General features: G+C 30.7%; 1 protein-coding gene across 3 annotated transcripts in view; it reads right to left on the minus strand.

The window, feature by feature from the left end:
- Positions 1 to 19,600: 19,600 nt before the first annotated feature.
- Positions 19,601 to 22,355, minus strand: part of LOC145259758 (uncharacterized) — a 115,250-nt gene continuing 112,495 nt past the window's right edge. For 2 of the 3 annotated variants that reach the window (XM_080117490.1, XM_080117491.1), the window contains exon 14: positions 19,633 to 20,116. In XM_080117490.1, coding sequence (XP_079973616.1) covers positions 19,900 to 20,116 — 217 coding nt within the window. In that variant the 3' untranslated portion in view covers positions 19,633 to 19,899. Of the gene's footprint in view, positions 20,117 to 22,355 lie in introns of all 3 variants that reach the window. The other variant, XM_080117489.1, reaches the window with a different exon arrangement.

Below are 22,355 nucleotides of genomic sequence, written 5' to 3' on the forward strand. Positions count from 1 at the left end.
ATCAATAATTTCCCCCAATCTTTATCTGTGCCTAAAACTAAACGGAGATTCCATAAAAAAGGCTTCTTTCTTAGAACTGCGCGCCTGTGGAACTGTCTTCCGTTTACCTGCTTTCCAGCTGACTACAATTTGGTAGTCTTCAAATCCAGTGTAAACAAATTCTTAATGAAGCATCACCTTAAGTAATCTAATTTACCAAATTTCCACTACTAACGATTAATACAACATTTTCCCATTGACTACTGTACACCCACTAATCCTTATCCTCAAGTGGCCTCCGGGCCTTGATAAGTGGTGACTCCTATGTAAAAAGAAAAAAAAAATGAGTACGCTCAAGTGCTTGTATTGATTTTAAACAACGTTTTTTTAATAAATTCAAGAAACACAATTTTTTAATTCATCACTTGCCTGAAGACAACTCATGGAAATCGAAAATGTTTGCGACTATGGCAAATTTATTTTACACTCAAACAAAATGTCTGAACATTGAACCGCCAAATGAGAAAAACGGATCGCAAGAGAAACAAACAGGAATTATCCCTGCTGTTCTATGAAACATACGTAAGAATAAAAATGTTTCCTCCAAATTTTATATTCATTTTGAATCACGTTAATCGCAAATTAAAAAATGATGTTTCTAATTTAGGGACGGGTAATGACAATAAAAGTAATTTTTTTTTTTTTAAATAATAAATAAAAAGATTAAAACAATTAAATCATGATTGAAAATAAATCCTTCAAAAGTCGAGAGCATCATCCAACTCTAAAAAAAAACTTCAGTATTATATTTTTGTTTAATTATTTTCTCAAGTCAACGAGCAAATTCAGGGTGGTCAAAATCTAGAATCAGAGAGATTTCCCCTTACTTTTGGTTATTTCTCTTTTCTTAATGAATTATTTCTCACTTGCAGCAAGGAAGTTATTCGCATCCATTGCAAACATGCAGCTGTTTACACTCAGTATTATTGCACATGATAATTTCCCTTTAATGTGTCTTCGTGAGTAAGTGAAAAATACCTCAACTCCAACAAATTTCTTAGCCAGAATAAACATTTTCAAAAGAAAACAAGAGAAAAAATATATTCTTCCAATAACATAGTAAAAAGGGGTGGGGGAGATAGGCTAGTCGAAATCAAATATTGATAAATAAATAAAGATCAACTTAGATTTAATCATCTTGAGGAAAACTGAATCTAGACAGTATAGATAGTTGCGTGACGAAGAGTAGACTTCAATGGTATAGCCATGTTGAAAGAATGGATGAGAGTTCTTGATGTTCAAGTCCAATGTAAACAAATTCTTGTTGAGCTGTTCCTTTAAATAATCCAAATCCTACCCAATTTACTCATTAACGATTACTACAGTACCACTTTACATTCATTAACCATTATCCTCGACTGGCCTTCAAGCCTTGATAGGTAGTAACTCCCAAGTAAAGAGAAAGTAAAAATTAAAAAAAAAAATGTCTAACAATTTGGGTATTTAGTTAATTAGGTTGATTAATATTTTTTCAATTAATTAGGTTTATTAATAAATTTTAAATTAATTATGTTTGATTAATAAATTTTCAATTAATTAGGTTTATTAATAAATTTTTAATTAATTAGGTTTATTAATTATTTTTCAATTAATAAGGTTTATAATTACATTGTTAATTAATTAGGTTTATTAATAAATTTTTAATTAATTAGGTTTATTACTAAATTTTTAATTAATTAGGTTTATTAATAATTTTTTAATTAATTAGCTTATTAATAAATTTTTAATTAATTAAGTTTATTAATGAATTTTTAGTTAATTAGATTTATTAATAAATTGTTAAAGAATTCAAGTAACACAACTCTGTAGCATTATAAATGATTTCCTTGAATCTGTATCGATGAGCAAAAAGAAAATGTCTCCACTCCAACAGTTGTATTAGATGGAATAAATATTTTCAAAATAAATATTTAAAAAAAAAATATTTTCAAAGTAAATATTTTAAAATAAATATTTTCAAAATAAATATATTCAGAATAAATATTTTAAAAATAAATATTCTAAAAATAAATATTTTCAAAATAAATATTTTTCAAAATAAATATTTTCAGAATAATTATTTTCAGAATAAATATTTTCAAAATAAATATTTCGGAATAAATATTTTCGAAATAAATATTTTCAAAATAAATATTTTCAAAGTAAATATTTTCAGAATAAATATTTTCAAAATAAATATTTTCAGAATAAATATTCTCGAAATAAATATTTTCAGAATAAATATTCTCGAAATAAATATTTTCAGAATAAATATTTTCAAAATAAATATTTTCAAAATAAATATTTTCAAAATAAATATTTTCAAAGTAAATATTTTAAAATAAATATTTTTAAAATAAATATATTCAGAATAAATATTTTAAAAATAAATATTTTAAAAATAAATATTTTCCAAATAAATATTTTCCAAGTAAATATTTTCAGAATAAATATTTTCAAAATAAATATTTTCAAAATAAATATTTTCAAAATAAATATTTTCAAAATAAATATTTTCAAAGTAAATATTTTCAGATTAAATATTTTCAAAATAAATATTTTCAGAATAAATATTTTCAAAGTAAATATTTTCAGAATAAATATTTTCGAAATAAATATTTTCAAAATAAATATATTTAAAATAAATATTTCCAAAATAAATATTATCAAAATAAATACAAAATATATTCATTCCAATAAAAGTGTGACAGGAAAAAAATAGAATAGTCTGAGTCAATTATTGATAAGTCAGACGGATTACTATTTGGGTCTGACTTTGAATATCAGACAATATCAAACTTTATATGAACAAAAAATCTATTTTAAAAGTCAATTAAGTTCTTGTCCCACCTTTTCTTTTCTTTTACTTTTTTTTTTTTATTACATTTTCACCCCAAACAAGGCTCATTGCCACTTTGATATAGGGGTTACTATCAGGAACATAATCTACAGGGGCACTATGTAGGGAGTTGGGCAGCAAGATGTCTGTTCACATTACACTTGAACTTCTGCATGTCAGTATAGTTGGGGAAGCAGGAACCCGGAAGGGAGTTCCAGAGTCTAGCAGTTCTGGAGAAAAATCTACTGGAGTAGAATACTCTCTTACACCTAGAGATCTCTACTGTGTTGGGGTGGGATTTAGTTGCTTATCGGATTTGTCAGGGGTGTTTATGTTGAGGGGGTACAAGTGCTTGTAGTTCGTCAGAGCATTCACCATTAAAATGCTTGAAGAACACGCAGAGGAATGCGAATGGTGGCCTTATTGAGGCACAGGATACTTTCAGGGATTATTAGTTTTCTAGCACAGTAGAGAGAGCCTACCTTCTTCGCAGCAGTCCTGGCAATACTCTCAATGTAATTGCTCCAACTCATGTGAGGTCAAGGCGTTTAAAAGAAGTACTTTCAGGTAAAGCGTCTTTAGCCATTGCTATTGGTGGCAGAGAAGGTTTCTTGTAATTATTGAAGGAAACAAGTTTAGTCTTGGCAGCATTGAATGTGGCCATCCATTTTTGTCTCCATTCCACTACAGATTGGAGGTCATCCTCTAGTATTTCTGCCATTTCTTTTGATCATTTGTTTTCCTGTCGTGCCTGTTATAGAGCGTGGTGTCATCAGCATATATACCCATCTCAGAGACAATTTTGTCAGGGAGGTAATTTATGAATATTAGGAATAATAAAGGTCCAAGGATATCATATAGTTTAAATGTACGACTGTCGAGGACAACATGAATTTTTCTCTTACTTAAGAAGGATTTAAGTATTCGTTCAGTGATACCGTATGACCTGATTTTCCTGTGAAGACCCTCATGCCATACTCTGTCAAAAGCCTTAGATATATCTAGAGCTACCACTCTACCCTCCCCTGCTTTGTCCAGTGAATAGTATATACGTTCAAAGATTACAGTTAGGATGTCTGCTATGGAACGGGCTTGCCTAAACTCATATTGTTGGTCGGTCAGAAGTTTAGCATCTGTAAGGTGGTGGACTAGAGCTTCGTTTCAAGGACGAAATTTCTTGAAACACAATGACTATCATTATAAAGAGATGACAGTGATGATGATGATGTGCTTGAAAGACGAATTTTTTTATGGTAGTATTTAAAGCTGTAAAGACATTCAATATTTTTTTTTTTTACATTGTAATTTCTGAGGTTTCATCTCTATATATAAAGGGATAACATCTCATTGGTGATTGAGCTTTGACCATGTATACGATACGACTTATTTTGACTTGAAAAGGAGTAATTTAAGTTGCTTTAAAAAATCTGAAAGTTTTGATTTTTTTATCAAAATAACTATTTTATATTAAGATTCATTTTTTAATAAATTTCATTAAAATGGAAAAATTCTCTGATTTTTTGTGATTTTTTGTTGTTGTTAAAAACTTTCAAAATGTTGAATAAATAGGCAAAATGTCTTTGAAAGATGCAAACATTTTATTAAACTTTATTAATTTGTTCAATTTGACTTTTATTTTCATTGCCCGTTTCTAGTTTTTAGTTTTTCAAATCATGATGATGATGATGATGATGATTCGTATGCATTGAAATAAAAATAAGTTTGGGCTAAGATCAGAGTGTAGTATCCGTTCTGATGCTACACAAAAGTTTCTTTGTCCTTAGTCCATGTAGGGGAAACCCTTAAAGCAATTATTATTTTTGCCTATTGCCAGAGTGCTTCTTTTTGAGGAGCTGTTTTTTCCCCCACATTAAAAACGACCTTTTGTCATATTTTTCTCTCGTAGGGAAGCAAATAAATATATCTTTAGTGAAATATAGCAATTTTAACTGAAGTCTTATTGGTGAAGTGGTAGGAGTGAAATCTTATTGGTGGTAGGAGTGAAATCTTATACGTGGTAGGAGTAAAAATTTATGAGTGGTAGGAGTGAAATCTTATATGTAGTAGGAGTGAAAATTTATAGGTGGTAGGAGTGAAATCTTATAGGTGGTAGGAGTGAAGTCTAATAGGTGGTAGGAGTAAGATGAATTAGAACCAGTTAGCATTTGATTTTTGGTATTGTTCCAATATGATTTTGGCATAAAGTTGGCCTTCAAAACTCGACCTGATTATTGATTCGTGATACAAAATGCATCTAAGTATATTGAGTCACGCATAAGACATGTTTGAATTGCATAAAAATAAAAATGAAAAGAAAAAATATAAATCCATTATTTTACTAATACCGAGTTAATCAACGTTTGTTTCCATAAGACTTTTTTCCTATATATTTTTTTAATCACAAAAAATACATGGTAAAATATTCCTTTTGTTTTGGGATTGAGTTATGTTTTAAACTCTCCATTTTAAGTGTCCCATATAATTAGCTTCTGCCATTAATAACCACTGTCGACCGAGGGAAGAGTCTATCAGGCATGTGTATGCAGTGTGAATCTGGTCAGTGAAGGTGCAGGACATGCGTTGCATGGATAAAAATGAAATGAGAATGATGCAGTGGATTTGTTATGTGAATCTTAAGACAGACTTCTATCTGATGGGCTTAAGAGAAAATTAAATCTGGACAGTGAACAGGAGACTTTGTTAGTATGGCCACATTGAAAGAATGGATGAAATTCATTGGGTTAGCAGATGAAGAACGGTTGAGGTAGCAGGTCCAGTTCATAGAGGAAGACCAAAGGAAACATGGGAGGAAGTGATAAACATGGTCTTGAAAGAAAGAGGGGTGAACAAAGACCTGACAGAGATAGGTTAGTTTGGAAGTCAATTTCTTAAAGCTGTCCAACACATGCCAGCATATAAAACAGATGTTAAACCGATGATGATGATTACAAATTACTTACTAAATCATTTGTGTTTTACTAAGTTTCTGTCTATTACTCTCATCCTCTCTCATTTTATGTTTTTTTGAACTTCTCTGTCTACTTTTGTTATTTTTATACAGTATCTATAACTTTCGCTTCCATCATTCTCTCTCTCTCTGCTTATTAACGGTCAAAGTTAATAAACTGAGACAGGCAGAAAAGTGGCATCGAACGAATAGGCTGAGAATTTGTGACTGAAGACGGCAGCCGCTGGAGAAGAGCCGTAAAGTCATGCTCCAAGAGGAGTGGAAGTCAGTGGAAGGAGAGGAGAGAGGTAGTCAGATGTATGCAACAGAGTTCTTGCAAGCAGACACCAACCAGCCAACTGGAAAACACTTGACACAACAAACCCTCTGTTCTCCGGGACCAAATCTGAAACTACTTAGCCGTTTTCTGGAAAATCATCTGCCTCCTTCAAACGTTCAACTCTCACCCTCCTCCTCAAAGAGGCCCCAGTTCTTCTTTTTTTTTTTTTTTTACACGGTGGTCACCACTTATCAAGGCCCGGAAGCCACTCAGGGATAAGGGTTATTGCAAGTACAGTACGTTAGTGTGGAGATTTGATTAAGTGTTTACTTAAGGGGGCAGTTCATTAGGAATTTGTTAATGTTGGACTTGAAGACATCCAGGTTGTAGTCAGGTGGGAAGCAGGCAGACGGAACAGAGTTCCACAGGCGTGCAGTTCTAAGAAAGAAGCTTTCTTCATGGAATCCACGTTTTGATTTAGGCACAGATAAAGAGTGGGAGAAATTTTTCACAGTGGATTCAGCTAGACGGGTGTTTTTCATGAAAGATTGGCGAGGGGGCACCAGAGATTGGAGTTCAGACGAGCACCTGCCATGGAAATAACGATAAAACAAGGATAGGCTCGCAACGTCTCTTCTGTGGGAGAGAGGTTGCAGGGTAGAGAAAAGGGCATCCCCTCTAAGCCACGAAGTCTATTTTGTACTCTGTCAAGGCAGGATAGGCTGTTTTTAGCAGCTCCTGCCCAGATATGGCAGCAGTATTCCATCCTTGGGCGTACTTGGCTTTTATATAGATAGAGAATTGCATCAGTAGTGAGATATCTTCTGGAGCGGTAGAAGGATCCCACCATCTTTCCAGCGACCTTGGCAACAGACTTGATGTACGTGTTCCATTTCAGATCAGGAGTAAAGGTCAAACCCAGAAGCTTGTCAAAACACGGGGCCTCACCCAGACGAGAGCCATCCATCACAATTGATGCCAGATGGGGATCAGAGCGTTGATGATGTAAGGATAGGAGTTTGGTTTTGGATGCATTAAAGGTAACCAACCACATCTTCCCCCACTGAACCACGCGCTCAAGATCAGAGGAGAGAGAATCAGATAGAACTTCGTCATTTACAGCCTTTGATGTGTTGCCGTAGATGGTTGTGTCATCAGCATAGATGTCAACAAATGATTTAAGTACGTGTTTTGGGAGGTCATTGATGTAGATCAGGAAGAGAGTTGGGCCCAGGATTGACCCTTGAGGGACTCCAGCATTTATATTGCAGGCCTCCGATTTTTGTCCATCTACCACTACTCTTATGAGCCTATCGGAGAGAAATGATTTAATGATTGAGAAAAGATTTCCAGTTATACCGTAGCTGGAAATCTTGTGAAGTAGACCCTTATGCCATACCTTGTCGAAGGCCTTTGATATGTCAAGAGCAATTGCCCTAGAAAGGAAGCCTTTGTTAAGAGATTCACTAATCCTGTGGGATATAACCGTCAGCACATCTGCGGTAGATCTTGCAGAGCGGAAACCATATTGTGTGTCACTAAGAAGGTTATTCTTGCTGAGGTGGTTGACTATTTCTCTATTTAATATGGATTCCAGCAACTTACTCATAACACACAGGAGACTTATTGGTCTGTACTGAGAGGGAGATGACTTATCGCCTGAATTCTTAAATACAGGGAAAACTGATGAGGTCTTCCAGGGAGTCGGAAAGCACTTCTCCTTAAGGCAGCGCTTAAATAGTTTTGTAAGTATGGGAGCAAGTTCTGGTTGAAGCTTTTTTAACACTATAATTGGAATGCCATCAGGGCCAGTTGCTTTACTGGAATCTAGGTTCTTAATTAGCTTGGCGACCTCATGCACGGATATTTGTATGTTACCTAGCTTGTTCTGTGTTATAGGAGGAAATATGGGGAGTTGATGGCCTTCGTCGCATAGGGTAGAATTAGCTGCAAAGTTCTTTGCAAATAGTTTGGCCTTGTCTGATGCTGACGAGATGACCTCTGGTCCATTGATAATGGTTGGGATAGAACGCACACTTCTGTTCAGGATCCTATTTGTTATTTGCCAAAACTGGTGGGAACCAAGCCGCTGATCAGCTACCTTGGATCTCCAGAATAAAAACTCGATTAAACCTAGAACCCCATCTTCCAATGTAGACCCCTACTACCAGGTCTCCTTCTCCAACATCAGGGGTCTACGTTCCAACCTTCCAGAGGTTGAAACCTAATTACAGGAGACGAAACCGGACATATTATTTCTAAGTGAAACTGGAATAGGGCCGACCACTTCCCTAGATGAGTTCATAATTAACGAATACTCTAACTTAACAGCTAAATCTGACACCCAAGATCGCGATGGAATATGTTGCCTGTTATGATGACAACCAAAAGGACCAGAGATGAGACCCACCAGCAGTCGTAACTGACGTTCTTTTTTTTTATTATATTTTCACCCCAAACAAGGCGCATTGCCACTTTGGTGTAGGGGGCTACTATCAGGGGCAGCAACTACTGGGGCACTATGTTGGGATTTGGGCAGCAAGATGTCGATTCACGTTGCACTTGAACTTCTGCATGTCAGTACAGTTAGGGAAGCAGGAACCTGGAATGGAATTCCAGAATCTAGCGGTTTTATTTTTTGATTGTACTGTCATCATGTTTTTAAAGAGTTTCAGTTAGGTAAGGGGGAGCTGAACAAGAGGTTATGCAAGGTATCAGACATGCAACACAAGTAGACCATTAGCTGACCTTTCTTCAACTAGGACTGTGGCCTTGGGAAAGCCCATTGGGGATGAGTGCAGGGTCCCTTTCCATGCGCGACATGGCACTACATGTCAACCCAAGTGATTTGTCTTTGGCATTTCTATCGGCCATGTGTCTATCGTTTGATTGTGACAAACCCAAAATAACTCGTCATCGAGGCCTACAAAAACTAAACAATGTTTAAGTGCTATGTATGAATATCTCTTCTGTCTTCCAATTTCTTTCTCTTTCAATGAAGAAAGGAGAATTGAATTATAATTGTATTGTTTTAAACAGTCGAAGCTTATGCGCGATGGATACTCATAGCGGTTTCGGTTGTGAAGTTATCGACGATGCACACAGCGGGTCAGTTTAGTATGCTCCTCCAGTGTTTAATGTAAAATAAATAATTATATATTTTTTAATTTTAAAAAAAAAAAAAATGCCTTTGTTCGCTTATTCTATGCAGTGTTTAATTTCAACATGTGGTCCCTGCCATTTAATGCCGACGATAGATGCTGCTCATAACCATGCAAGGAAGACTCGACGATCAGACCTGCCAGCCTATTATAGTCGACGCCATATCGATCATGTGTCTATCGTTTGATTGAGTCTAACACCCGGGTAGCTGGTTGCCGTTTCCAGGACGTTTCTCAACTAAGTAACTCTCCCCGGGTAAATGATCGGATCACAAAAATGTCGGCAACCTAGGGATCCATTTGGTAGACGGTTTACTCATATGCAAATGATAATGAATTAGTTTTCAGAAACTCTGTTGCTTATAATATTCAATCGATTCAAAACGACCTCGGACATCGTATTCAAAAGGTCAAACCCAATGCCGACAATAGATGCTGTCCATAACGCAAAGAAGACTCAAGAAGAGACCCATGCCAGATGATTATAGCCGATGCCATATCAACTTACTGATGTTTCTATCGTGCATGTGTCAATTGTTTGATTTTGTTTAACAGCCGGGGAGCTGGTGCGATGTACCAGGACAGAACAATCGTTCCAGAAACGTCTCAGCGACATGGACACACTAAGAAACTCTCCCAGCAAACGATAGTCCTACAGAAAACCTCAGAGTCGTATCTTCAATCCTTTTACCACCAGAAATTTTTTTTATGCAAAAAAAAATTTTTAATCATGAATTTTTGTTCTTCTTGACTCCAGGAAAAGCGGACGCATGAACATAAAAAAAAAAAAACTTTCATTCACTTGTTGAACCATGCATAGACCTGTACTTTGGAGTTGAGCTGACAAGCCGTAAGAGTAAGAAATATTTCCTAAATAGGTGATTTGTAGAAAGGCGACTTGAAAGTATGGTAAAGGATGAAGTTAAACAGGATAAAAAAGAAAACATGCAGTGGACAGGTGAAGAAGGGGGGGAGTGGTAACCAACCATGAAACCATGATTATTCACAAACGTGCAATAAACACGATGATCGTTGAAACGTCTGTACATCTACTTGTCATCTTTGCGTAGTAAGTTCAACGTTGTAGTTCGACAAGTGGAATCGTATTTATAATGGATGACAGCTCAATGCTAGGGGTGACAGTTTCTTCGATTACAACAATAAACAATCTGAGCATGCGGGGAACAATCTCCATGAGCAAAAAATTTACTTCCACCATGACTAATGTTTGTACAAAATTTTTAAAAAATCCAAAGTGTCGTTATTAAGAAAAGTGTGAATAAATGAACGGATGAATGAAAAGTGTGAATAAATGAACGGATGAATGATTGGGGGGCAATTTTACCCCTATAATGCCCCCTAAGTGTATGAAGGAGGGGGGGGAAGGGCGCAACCAAAGTTATCCTTGAAAATCCGTTCTGGCAAAAATTTAATTTCACCATGATTAATGTTTGTACAAAATTTCTAAAAAAATCCAAAGTGTGGTTATTGAGAAAAGTATGACCAAACGAACGGAGGGGGTGGGGGTGAATTTCCAGGTCCAATCCCTCCTTTGTCAGGGGACCAATAAGACAGAGAAATAAAACAAACTTCATTTAATATTTCTGAATAACAATTCTTTTTTATTGAATTCTGTTGAATTAAAGAGAAAAAAGTGCAATAAAAAATCTTTTCTGAATAAACTTTATCTTTTATTAAAAACTTTTGTTTACAAAAAAAGTTTTGCAAAAGTTAGAAACTAAAAACGATAATCAAAAAAAAAAAAAAATTCCGAACAAAAACGAAAGAATATCAAAAATTTATTAGCAAATCACAGATTCTTTTGTGTAAATAAAAATCACGTGTTTAATCGTGAATTTATTATTTCAAATATAGAAACAACCATCAAAAGATATTTTTGGATGGTGATGGGTCGTGTGCGACAGATAAGAACGATGTTTTTTTTTGTAACAATTTATTTAAGCTTTAATTCAATATTTCAAATACGGTGCGGTCTTTATCAAAAAACAAAAAAAAAAAAAAAAAAAAAAATCACTCCCCCCTTTTTTATCTTTGATCATTTCTGATGAAGAATGCAGAGTGTTTCGAAATATGAAAATAGAATTAAAATTATAAACAATTTTATGATTAAAAGAAAAATAATTTTTTTTTCATTTTTTCCCCCTTTTTTTCTCTGATCATTCCCGATAAAGAACGCAGAATGCTTGAAATACTGCACTAAACTTATAATAAAAAATTATAAAAACAGAATCATTTATGCTTTAAACACCATCCATCACTATCAAAATATTTTCTAGAAGCATATGTGGAATACCAAGCTATATATATATATATATATATATATATATATATATATATATATATATATATATATATATATATATATATATATATATATAAATAAACATTTTTCTTTATTATAATTCCTTGTTTGAAATTCTTGATGGATTAATAAATATTGTAATTTATTCAATTTTTATTTTGGTCATCAATTTTTCTGTTTTATTAATTGCTCTGTCTAGAAAATATGCGTTTTCTATTATCTCAATAGCTTCTAATACAAATGAGTATATTTAGCTTTGTAATTTAAGCTATATATACATTATATATATATATATATATATATATATATATATATATATATATATATATATATATATATATATATATATAATAGCTATGTACAGCCCAAATTTATTAATCATGATGAATTAAAAACAAAAAGGTGAAAAGCTAGCTGATCTGTTTTGAGGCTCACTCAACAGAGCTAAAATCGAGCTGAATAACAATTAAGAAGAAATATGGCACAGGACAAATGGGGGAAGAAAACAAATACAGAGAAAGAATCAGATAAAAACTACATTAAGTCCAAAAAGATGTTCTCTTTGTTTGCAACGAGGTCATTCTTTCCCTGTTTTGCCCCCCCCCATCTGTCCCCTACTATATTTCCGTTACATATATATTTTTATTCTGCTTAATCATTATTCACCTTGATTTTAATTAATTCATCATTAATAAATTTGGTCTGTACATAGCTATTATTAAATTTTGTACCTCTAAAAAGATATTTAAAAATACATAAATACACATACATATATATATATAATTTATATATATATATATATATATAATTTATATATATATATAAACATATATATATATATATATATATAATTTATATATATATAAACATATATATATATATAATTTATATATATATAAACATATATATATATATATATATGTTTATATATATATATATAAACATATATATATATATATGTTTATATATATATATATAAACATATATATATATATATATATGTTTATATATATATATATAAACATATATATATATATATATGTTTATATATATATATATAAACATATATATATATATGTTTATATATATATATATATAAACATATATATATATATGTTTATATATATATATATATAAACATATATATATATGTTTATATATATATATATAAACATATATATATATGTTTATATATATATATATATAAACATATATATATATGTTTATATATATATATATATATATATATATATATATATATATATATATATATATATATATATATATATATATATATGTTTATATATAATTTATTTTATCTTGTGCTGTTTTCCACACATGCTGTATTAGCTTTTGAAAGTAAAAAATACAAATAAACAAATTAAATAAAAAAAATGCAATTCACTCCTTTATTTTTAAACTTAGTGCAGCATTATTTTTGTACAAAGATTATCCCAAATCACATTTTTGTGATTCTAATTGTTTTTTGAAACGTTGAACGACGTTTACTAAATAAAAGCAGTTAGTCGCATTTTTGTGATTAATTTGTCTTATTTTTTAAATTTTTCTCTCAAAATCTAATCCTTGCATAAAAAATGAAACAGTAGAAACAAAAACACCATTAAAAAAGAAATTCTGCAAAACGTTTAAAAAAAAGAAAGCAAACTATGAAAACAGAACTCAACATGCGCAAATAGTTGTGGGCAGAATTGACGTATATCTTACGAATTCAAGTTCAACGTGAAAAATAAAATAAAATTGAAAAAAAATTCCGACGTAATTTTTGCTGGATTATCAAGAATATAAATTGTGGTTTACAAATTTCAAATTTAATACAAAATTAAAAGCAATTTCACTTTTTGCCGAAATAAAAGCTGAGCGTCTTCTGCAAAAACTGAAAACTTGAACAAAAAAATATAAAATTTGATGCTTTATAAATAATTTAAATTTTCTAAGAAAAAAATGTTTGCAAACTGGAATATTAACCGACTCAGTTTAGAAGGAAGTCAGCAGCAAACGGTGTTGACTCACATGTAATCTCCACTTTCAAATTTTCTCCGTAATATAACTTCCAGTTACAGTTTCAGGTTTCCAAAGATATTATTTTTTTTTTTTTTGACTTAAAATTCAAAAATTCAAGTTTACAAATTCAATACTTCTGTAAACTTACAGTGAGTGTAAATATTTATATTTATAGGACAATCCTAACTAGATGGAAAAGCTCAATATTTGGGATCGAGCACTGAAACTCCATAGAATAAGGAAAATTTTAAGTTTTCAACTTTTATTTCTTGCTGAATAATAAATTGTTGTAAATTCCAATTTACAAAGTTTAAATTGATTTTATTATATTTTATTATTTTATTGAATTGTGAGGTTAAAGTATAGTTATTAAAGACCTACCCCCCCTCTTACCCGGCCTTCTCATGTTAGGTATGGCTTTCTAAATGATGTTATTGTTTCAGCATGCTCTGTAAACTGCAAAAGTACAAAAAATTCAAACCATTTACTTGAAAAATTAGCGAAAAAAAAAAAAATTTTCCTACTTTTCCTTTTTTCGTTATTTGTTTACCTTACGCAAACAATTTTTTTACGCGAACAATTTTTTTACGCAAACAATTTTTTTTTCCGACAATCACCACCTGTATGTGACTTTCTCTTTCGGGTCGGCTAATATTCTGGATTGCGTTATTTTTTACTAATCAGTTGAACATTTCTGAATACGTTTTTGAAGAAAAAGAAAAACGTTTTTTTTTTTTTAATTTGTTGTTTGCGTTTAAAAAAAAGAGGGAGTTGCATAATCTTGCCCGTTGCCAGCGAAAACAAATAAAGCACAAATAGATCGCTCGTTAGCTTCGTACATTTTAAACTACAGTTAGCATAAAGTTATAATATTTTTAATTACGGTTAGCATAAAGTTATAATATTTTTAATTACGGTTAGCATAAAGTTATAATATTTTTAATTACGGTTAGCATAAAGTTATAATAATGAAAATATTAGTCATAAGCAGGAATGTGAGAGACCGAAAGCAAAAAAAAAAAGCGGAAATTAAGACGGATTTTCCAACATGGGGAGGAGAGGGGAATACCACACTTGCTTCTCTCAATAGTCAGTAATCCAACAGCGAAAAATACAACGGAACTCTTCATAAAATTAAGATCAAAATCGATCAAATATGAAAAATATAAATAAATAAATAAAAATAAAATGCATTAATGAAAAAAAAAAAAAAATAATTAAATAAGGTCCGAGACTTTGCTAGCAGATATATTGACATAAATGAAATAAATTGTATGAGCTTTCTATCTGTGGAACACGGTACCACGGGAATGTTTCTCTACACACTACAACATGGTCGTTTTCAAGTTTAATGTTGATAAATATCTGTTGAGTCGTTCTGTGAATTAATCGATAGTGCTCGATCTTTTCATCATACTCTTCCATCATTTAATTGAAAATCTCACTATCCTCGGGTAGATTTTAGCCTTCATAAGTGGTCAACCATTAGTATTAAAAAAAGATTTGAAACCGCCGGTATCAATATCTAATCGAAATTTCCCTGTATGCTATTATAAGAAATATCTCATGCTTTTATAAACAAGCATGTTTTTATTCTTTTCAAAACTATATAACTATTAATCTATATCGTTCGCTGTATCATTTTTTTAAATATTGAATTTATTTACGACATATCTTACGTATAATAATGGCTTTTTATAATCTGTTTTTTGTTGATGTATTTTGTCGGGTGATAAAACTAAGCATAAGATTTATTTAGTCCGTGGAATTGAGAAACAACTAAAAAAACAACAATAAAAAATAAAAAAGAGAAATTCATGTTATACGTACAGGTTTGAAACCCGTAAAAGTCTCATTGTTAACTTTGTGGCATTTTTTGTTTAATCAAGCTCTCTGGTTTGGTGATATTATTCAATAAAAATAGCACAAGAAAGAATTATGCATAACACACACATCATATATATATATATATATATATATATATATACACAATTACTTCATTTACTCACATAAATTAATATACAAAAGTATAAATTTATGCGTAAACTTTAAGTATTTACTTCAAAAGTGCTCAATACGTAGGTAGAGCTAGTTAGTAAGTTATAAAATATATATGGCGATTAAGCTACACTGAAAGCATAGCCTGAAGAATCCTAGAGTGGATGAAACGCGGAATATTCAGTGTAGCTTAATTGCCATATATACTTTATAACTTACTATATATATATATATATATATATATATATATATATATATATATATATGTTAAAATAAATTCTGCATGACCATAATCTTCATAACTGAAAAGAAACAGCAAGGCGTGTCAATTACATGAACCATGTAAGGTAAACATCTAAAGAGTATGTGACTAAATATGCAGCAATGACATAATTTTGCAGACTTTTTAATCGCAATACGAAACAATATTTTAATGGATACCTTTTGAAAAGTAATAAATGACCAACTGATAAAACTTGATATTTGGAACTTGGAGAATTATCATATTACGTTATAATATATATAAATGGAAATTATAAATTAAATTATGTAGAACCACAACAAAATTTATTGTTTGACAAAAGAGTACAGATAATTATTAAAGTTTTTTCCTTAATCCATAGATTTTCAATAAATGGCTCATTTCATCAGAGGAAATGTTAGCAAAATATTGGTAAATGTGAATTTTGCTTAATAGCCCATAGATTGAAAATTAAAAATTGAAATTCAAAAGATATTGTAAAAACGATACACAAAGTGGAAATAATGAATAAACTGGAATCATTAGAAAATCTAATGAATATTCCAGAATATCTTGCATGTTGAGCTTTCTTTATCTGCCTGGTATCGTCTTATAAATAATGATATCAATATTTATATGGACTTTATGTTTACAGTATTATGCAACTTGTATTCTTGCTGCACTTCAGTATTTCATATATAAATAAATAAATATATATATTGATAAATGTTCTGAATTGTTTAAAAAATACAAATAAATTTTTAAAAAAATAATTTTTTTCAAACAGTTGTTTCTGCCGATCTTCGGAGCAGTCATTTCCCTTAACACAAAACTAAAGATGTTTTCAGATGGTTTCATCAGTGAATTCTCTTCATCCAATTAAAATAAAAAACACAAAGCAAATCTAAATAAGTCTATTTTTTTATGCCTGCATACGTGTGTGTGTGTTTGCATGTATGTGTGTGTGTGTTTGCATGTATGTGTGTGTTTGTGAAGATAATTTGCTAGAAAAAGAAATTCACTGATGAAGTTTGAAATTACTTTTGATAATAGTGTTGTGAAGATGGACAGAATTGTTTGAAATAAAAAAATTTTTTTTTTTAATTCGGGAAATTTATCAAATTATTATATTTATATTTATTTTTATTTTCAACTCTAATAATATGTACATTATTTAACCATAAACCCAAGTTTTGTGGAAATTATATATATATATATATATATACATATATATATATATATATATATATATATATATATATATATATATATGAGAAGGAATTAGGTCACGTCTTTGAAAGCATTATTCCATAAGGTTAATTTGAAAATTTGACAAAAACCAAATAACGTAAAATACTTTATTAAATTATTAAAATCATTTTTTTTCTAAGATTTTCAACTTAAGACACATAAAAAAAAACAAAAACAAAAAAAACACATCAATCTCAAGCTAAGAAGAACTGTCAACAATACTTAATATATCCCTTTTTCTCTCTCCATGAGAGGTTGACCTCGAAGAGTTAATACCACAAGAAATCTTTTTTAAAAAGTCATATATATATATATATATATATACATACATACATATATATATATATGCATACATATATACATATACATACATATAGATACATATATATATACATACATATAGATACATATATATATACATACATATAGATACATATATATATACATACATATAGATACATATATATATATATATACATATATATAAATATATATATATATATATACATATAGATACATATACATACATATACGTACATATATATATAATATATATACATACATATAGATACATATATATATATACATATAGATACATATATATATATATACATATAGATACATATACATACATATACATACATATATATATATAATATATATACATACATATAGATACATATAGATACATATACGTACATATATATACATGTATATACATATATGTACATATATATACATACATATATATACATATACGTACATATATATGCATATACGTAAATATACATACATATACGTAAATATACATACATATACGTAAATATACATACATACATATATATATACATATATATATATATATATATATATATATATATATATATATATATATATATATATAGCTAAGTGCATTAGAAGAAAAGAGTGAGCTCAATTCTATAAGAGGAGACTTATCGGGACAATATAAAGCTCAACAAATATCATTGGAGCTTATATAGGAGAACAATAGGAATGGGAAATAAATTCACAAAAACTATATATTGGTGATTATAGAATTCATTCATTTATTAAAGGAATACACCTTCCTCCATTACACTCTATATAACATGCTCCTCCTTTATTTAGAATTCGATAAAATTCCCCCCAATCTCATCTATAATTTTAATTGATCTATTTGTTTTGATCTATTTCATTCCTAATGATTCCCACACTAGACGCCGCATCCCCACTATGTTACCTGGCATCTTCTCTACTCTTCTGATGAGAAGCATTAGGCCTTTTCTTTTCTTTTTTCTTTTTACAGTGATTACCACTTATCAAGGCTCGGAAGCCACTCAGGGATAAGGGTTATTGCAAGTACAGTATTTAGTGTGGAGATTTGATGAAGTGTTTACTTAAGGGGGCGGTTCATTAAGAATTTGTTAACATTAGACTTGAAGACATCCAAGTTGTAGTCAGGTGGGAAGCAAGCAGACGGAACAGAGTTCCACAGGCGTGCAGTTCTAAGAAAGAAGCTTTGTTCATGGAATCCACGTTTTGATTTAGGCACAGATAATGCCTTGGCATAAAGAGTCCTTTCTATCCTCCAACTAATTGTTTGTGTTCCCTTATAGATTGGTTCATTTATTCAATATTTACCAATATATAGTTTTTGTGAATTCATTTACCATTCCTATTGTTCTCCTATACATACATTATATATAATATATATATATATGTATATATATATATATATATATATATATATATATATATATATATATATATATATATATATATATATAAAAATGGAATATATATATATATACAAATGGAAATTCTTTTAACTTTCTTGAAGTTTTACATTTGGATTTTACCGTCACTGGATTTTTTATCTTCCACCAGACTATCCATTCATGTGTAATCACCTTTTTCTTTACCATATTCCCTCTGCTTAACTTATTTTGTTTTCAAGTAAGATCTTTGACTTACTTATTTCATCAAATACTTCTGCATGCAAAATCCGATCCCGTATTTTGCTAATTCCTACCCTCTGATGAGAAGGAGAGTATTTCTTTGAAACTCTGCGGATTAAGGACTATCCATCTATCTAGTGTTTCCTTTTCAGATTAAATATGTTTTTAACTCATTTCAAAGTGTTTTTTAACATATTTTATTAACTGTTTGCTCATATATATATATATATATATATATATATATATATTATATAATATGTATGTATATTATATAATATGTATGTATATTATATAATATGTATGTATATTATATAATATGTATATTATATAATATGTATGTATATTATATAATATGTATGTATATTATATAATATGTATGTATATTATATAATATGTATGTATATGTAATATATAATATGTATGTATATGTGGTGTGTGTGAATAAAGATATCAAAGATGAATTGATCCAATATGCATTTCAGATTTTTTCGTAAACATTTTTAATAAAATTTCTACATTTTTCTTATCTCATCTTAAAATCAATTTGAGATGTATTCATTTGAAAAAAAAAAAAAAATCACAAAAAAAATCCACTGAGTTTGAATAATTTTATATTTGAACTTCTCGATCAATAAAAATGGACCCAATCTTAAAAGCAAAAATTAAATATTAGGAAAAAAAAAAGTCTCGCATTGATAAACATCCTATGTAACACTAAACAAAAACAAAAAAAAACGCAAACAACTTATGGTTTGAAAACGTCGTCGACGACACAGACACTCGTGCCATGTTGATTTGTCTGTAAAAGAAAAAAAAATAATAATAAAGAGGGTTTTCATTTGCAAATGATTTCCAACGATGTTACTGTTCGGGACATTCGGGTTTGAGGCACATGTTGACGTGATGCTCAAACATCTCCTGGGTCATTTCGTCATCCGTTATCTTCTTACAAACGGGGCACACACGTCCGAAATGGCTCGCTATGTGTTCCGAGAAATCACTCTCGCTCATATCTAACCCGAAGCTGTCATTACACCGGGGACAAATTCGCATTTCTTCTCCAACTGCTTCAAAAAATCTAAAAAAAAAAAAAAAAAAAAAAAATTAATAAATAAAATAAAAAAAAAAAAATAAATAATTTCAGAAAAATAAAATAACCGTACAAATAAATAAAATTTATACTGTTGTAGCAGAGTTAACAGTTAAGAAGGTATTTATCGCTTTTTCCTCACAAGAAGATGTGACACAAGGAGAAGTAAATGGGATTAGGGGTTGTACAGATTTTCAATGTTCATTTCCAAGGTTTTTCATGGCCTTCTCCACACAAAATTCAAGTTTACAAAACAAAATTCGATATAGAAAAAATGATATAATAAACCAAAAAAACTAATATTAAAAAAATGGGGAGGGTATGATTACAAAAATTGGAAGGTTCTATTTATAGACAGGGGTGATAGGAATTGACCAATCAAATAAAAAGACGCTCTGTTATCAACCAATCAGAAAGCAGAATCATAAAACGTGTCGGATGTTTTCTGATTCTGCACATACTTTTCATTCTTCACACGAGAAGGAATTTTCTCTTCAGGATTTCTTCGAATCAACAAACAGAAACTTCGTTTTAGATTTTACAATTCAAAGTTTCTTTGGGTCGATACCCCATCTCAAGATCCATCATCAGACAGTGTCCGAGGCATCCCATAGGTCCACATTGAAGTATAACTGTCTTAACAGTTTGCACATCAGCTCCGCAGGGATATCAAGCTTTCTGTACATAGCCCGACTTGTGCAGGTTGTTCTGTGTTTTGGCAACCATTGCTCTGTCTGGTAGAGTTCAGAGCCTACATGGAGGTCTTTCTTGACAAAAAAATAATTAAGAAAAGGTATTCCGTGATCTTATATAACATTGTTTTTTCTTCGCTTTTTTTGTTTTTTCCTATTTACACTCATATTCATCTTCGATAAGATCATTGAGACGTGCAAGCTACTGTGGATTAGCGGCGGGATTTATAAGGATCATCTTAAATGCTTCTATGCAAAGACAAAGTTGGAAATGAGGTCGGTTCTTAGAATTACATTTAATTAACACTTTTGCCACCAAATTGTACTTTCAAGTCGGCTTTCAAAAAAAGAAAAGAAAGAAAGAATATTTCTTACTCTTATGGCTTGTCAGATCAACTGCTCTTCAAAGTACAGGTCATTTTAGATTTTACAATTCCAAGTTTCTTTGGATTGATAATGCTTTTTTTGTTTCGAAAAACATTCTTTTTTTTTTTTTACTCACGTTCATGCCAAACAAGGCATATTATTGCCACTTGAACGCAAGGAGCTACTATTTGAGACCATGTCTAGGAAAGATTAACAAGATGTTGGTTTACGTTACATTTAAACTTCTGCATATCAGTACAGTCAGAGAAGCAGGTAGCAAGATTAGAATTCCAACATCTAGCTGTTTGAAGGAAGAAGCTATTAGAGTAGAAAGCTTTTCTAGCATTTAGGGACCTCAACAGTGAAGGGGTGAGATTTTGTTGCTAAGTGGGTTTGTCGGGGATATGTATGTCAAGGGGGCACAAATGCAAGGAGTTCATTAGAGCAAATTTCATTAAAATATTTGTAAAACAAGCAACATTACGGTGATGGGACAGGAGTTGGAGCTTAGTTGACAAAGTGGGACCTATTAGATTGGAGACTCCTTTTTGGACCCTATTCAAGAGGGAGAGACTAGTGGAAGATGCACCAGCCCAGATGTGGCAGCAATACTCCATGCATGGACCAATGGTGGTTTTGTAAAGGTACAGGATACTCTCAGGTGTGAGTAGTCTTCTAGCATAATAGAGGGAATCCACCTTCTTTGCAGAAGCCTTGGCAATGTCATCAACGTATTTTGTTCCAGTTAACTAAAATGGCTTATAACTCAAAAGATTTAGTATGTTTGGATTTGTTATTAATTTGACTTATCTGAAAAAAAAAAAAAAAAAAATGACTTCTCCATCCACTAGCCCTAAGTCCGGAGGGAGGGAGCTTGTCAGTCAGACTTAGGGTTAGTGGTAGAGTAAGATCATGTTTTTCTTTTTTTTCTTTTAACTATTTTTTGAAAAAAATGAATCACAAACAGCACCAGATACCAAAGAAACTATTTTGAATCTCGTGTGACAGAAAAGAAAATTTTCGGAACAAAAGTTAATTTTGAAATACAAAATTCTTGAAAGCAGTTTCATAACATTTAAAGGATACAGATTGGTGGAAAATTAAATTTTAATGCGTTTGATAAAAGTTACATTTTTTATATTTTCTGTTTTTTTTGGGGGGTTTTCTTA

The sequence above is a fragment of the Euprymna scolopes genome, chromosome 35, assembly GCF_053919585.1.
Source record: "Euprymna scolopes isolate OS-2025 chromosome 35, ASM5391958v1, whole genome shotgun sequence".
Taxonomy (NCBI): Eukaryota; Metazoa; Mollusca; class Cephalopoda; order Sepiida; family Sepiolidae; genus Euprymna; species Euprymna scolopes.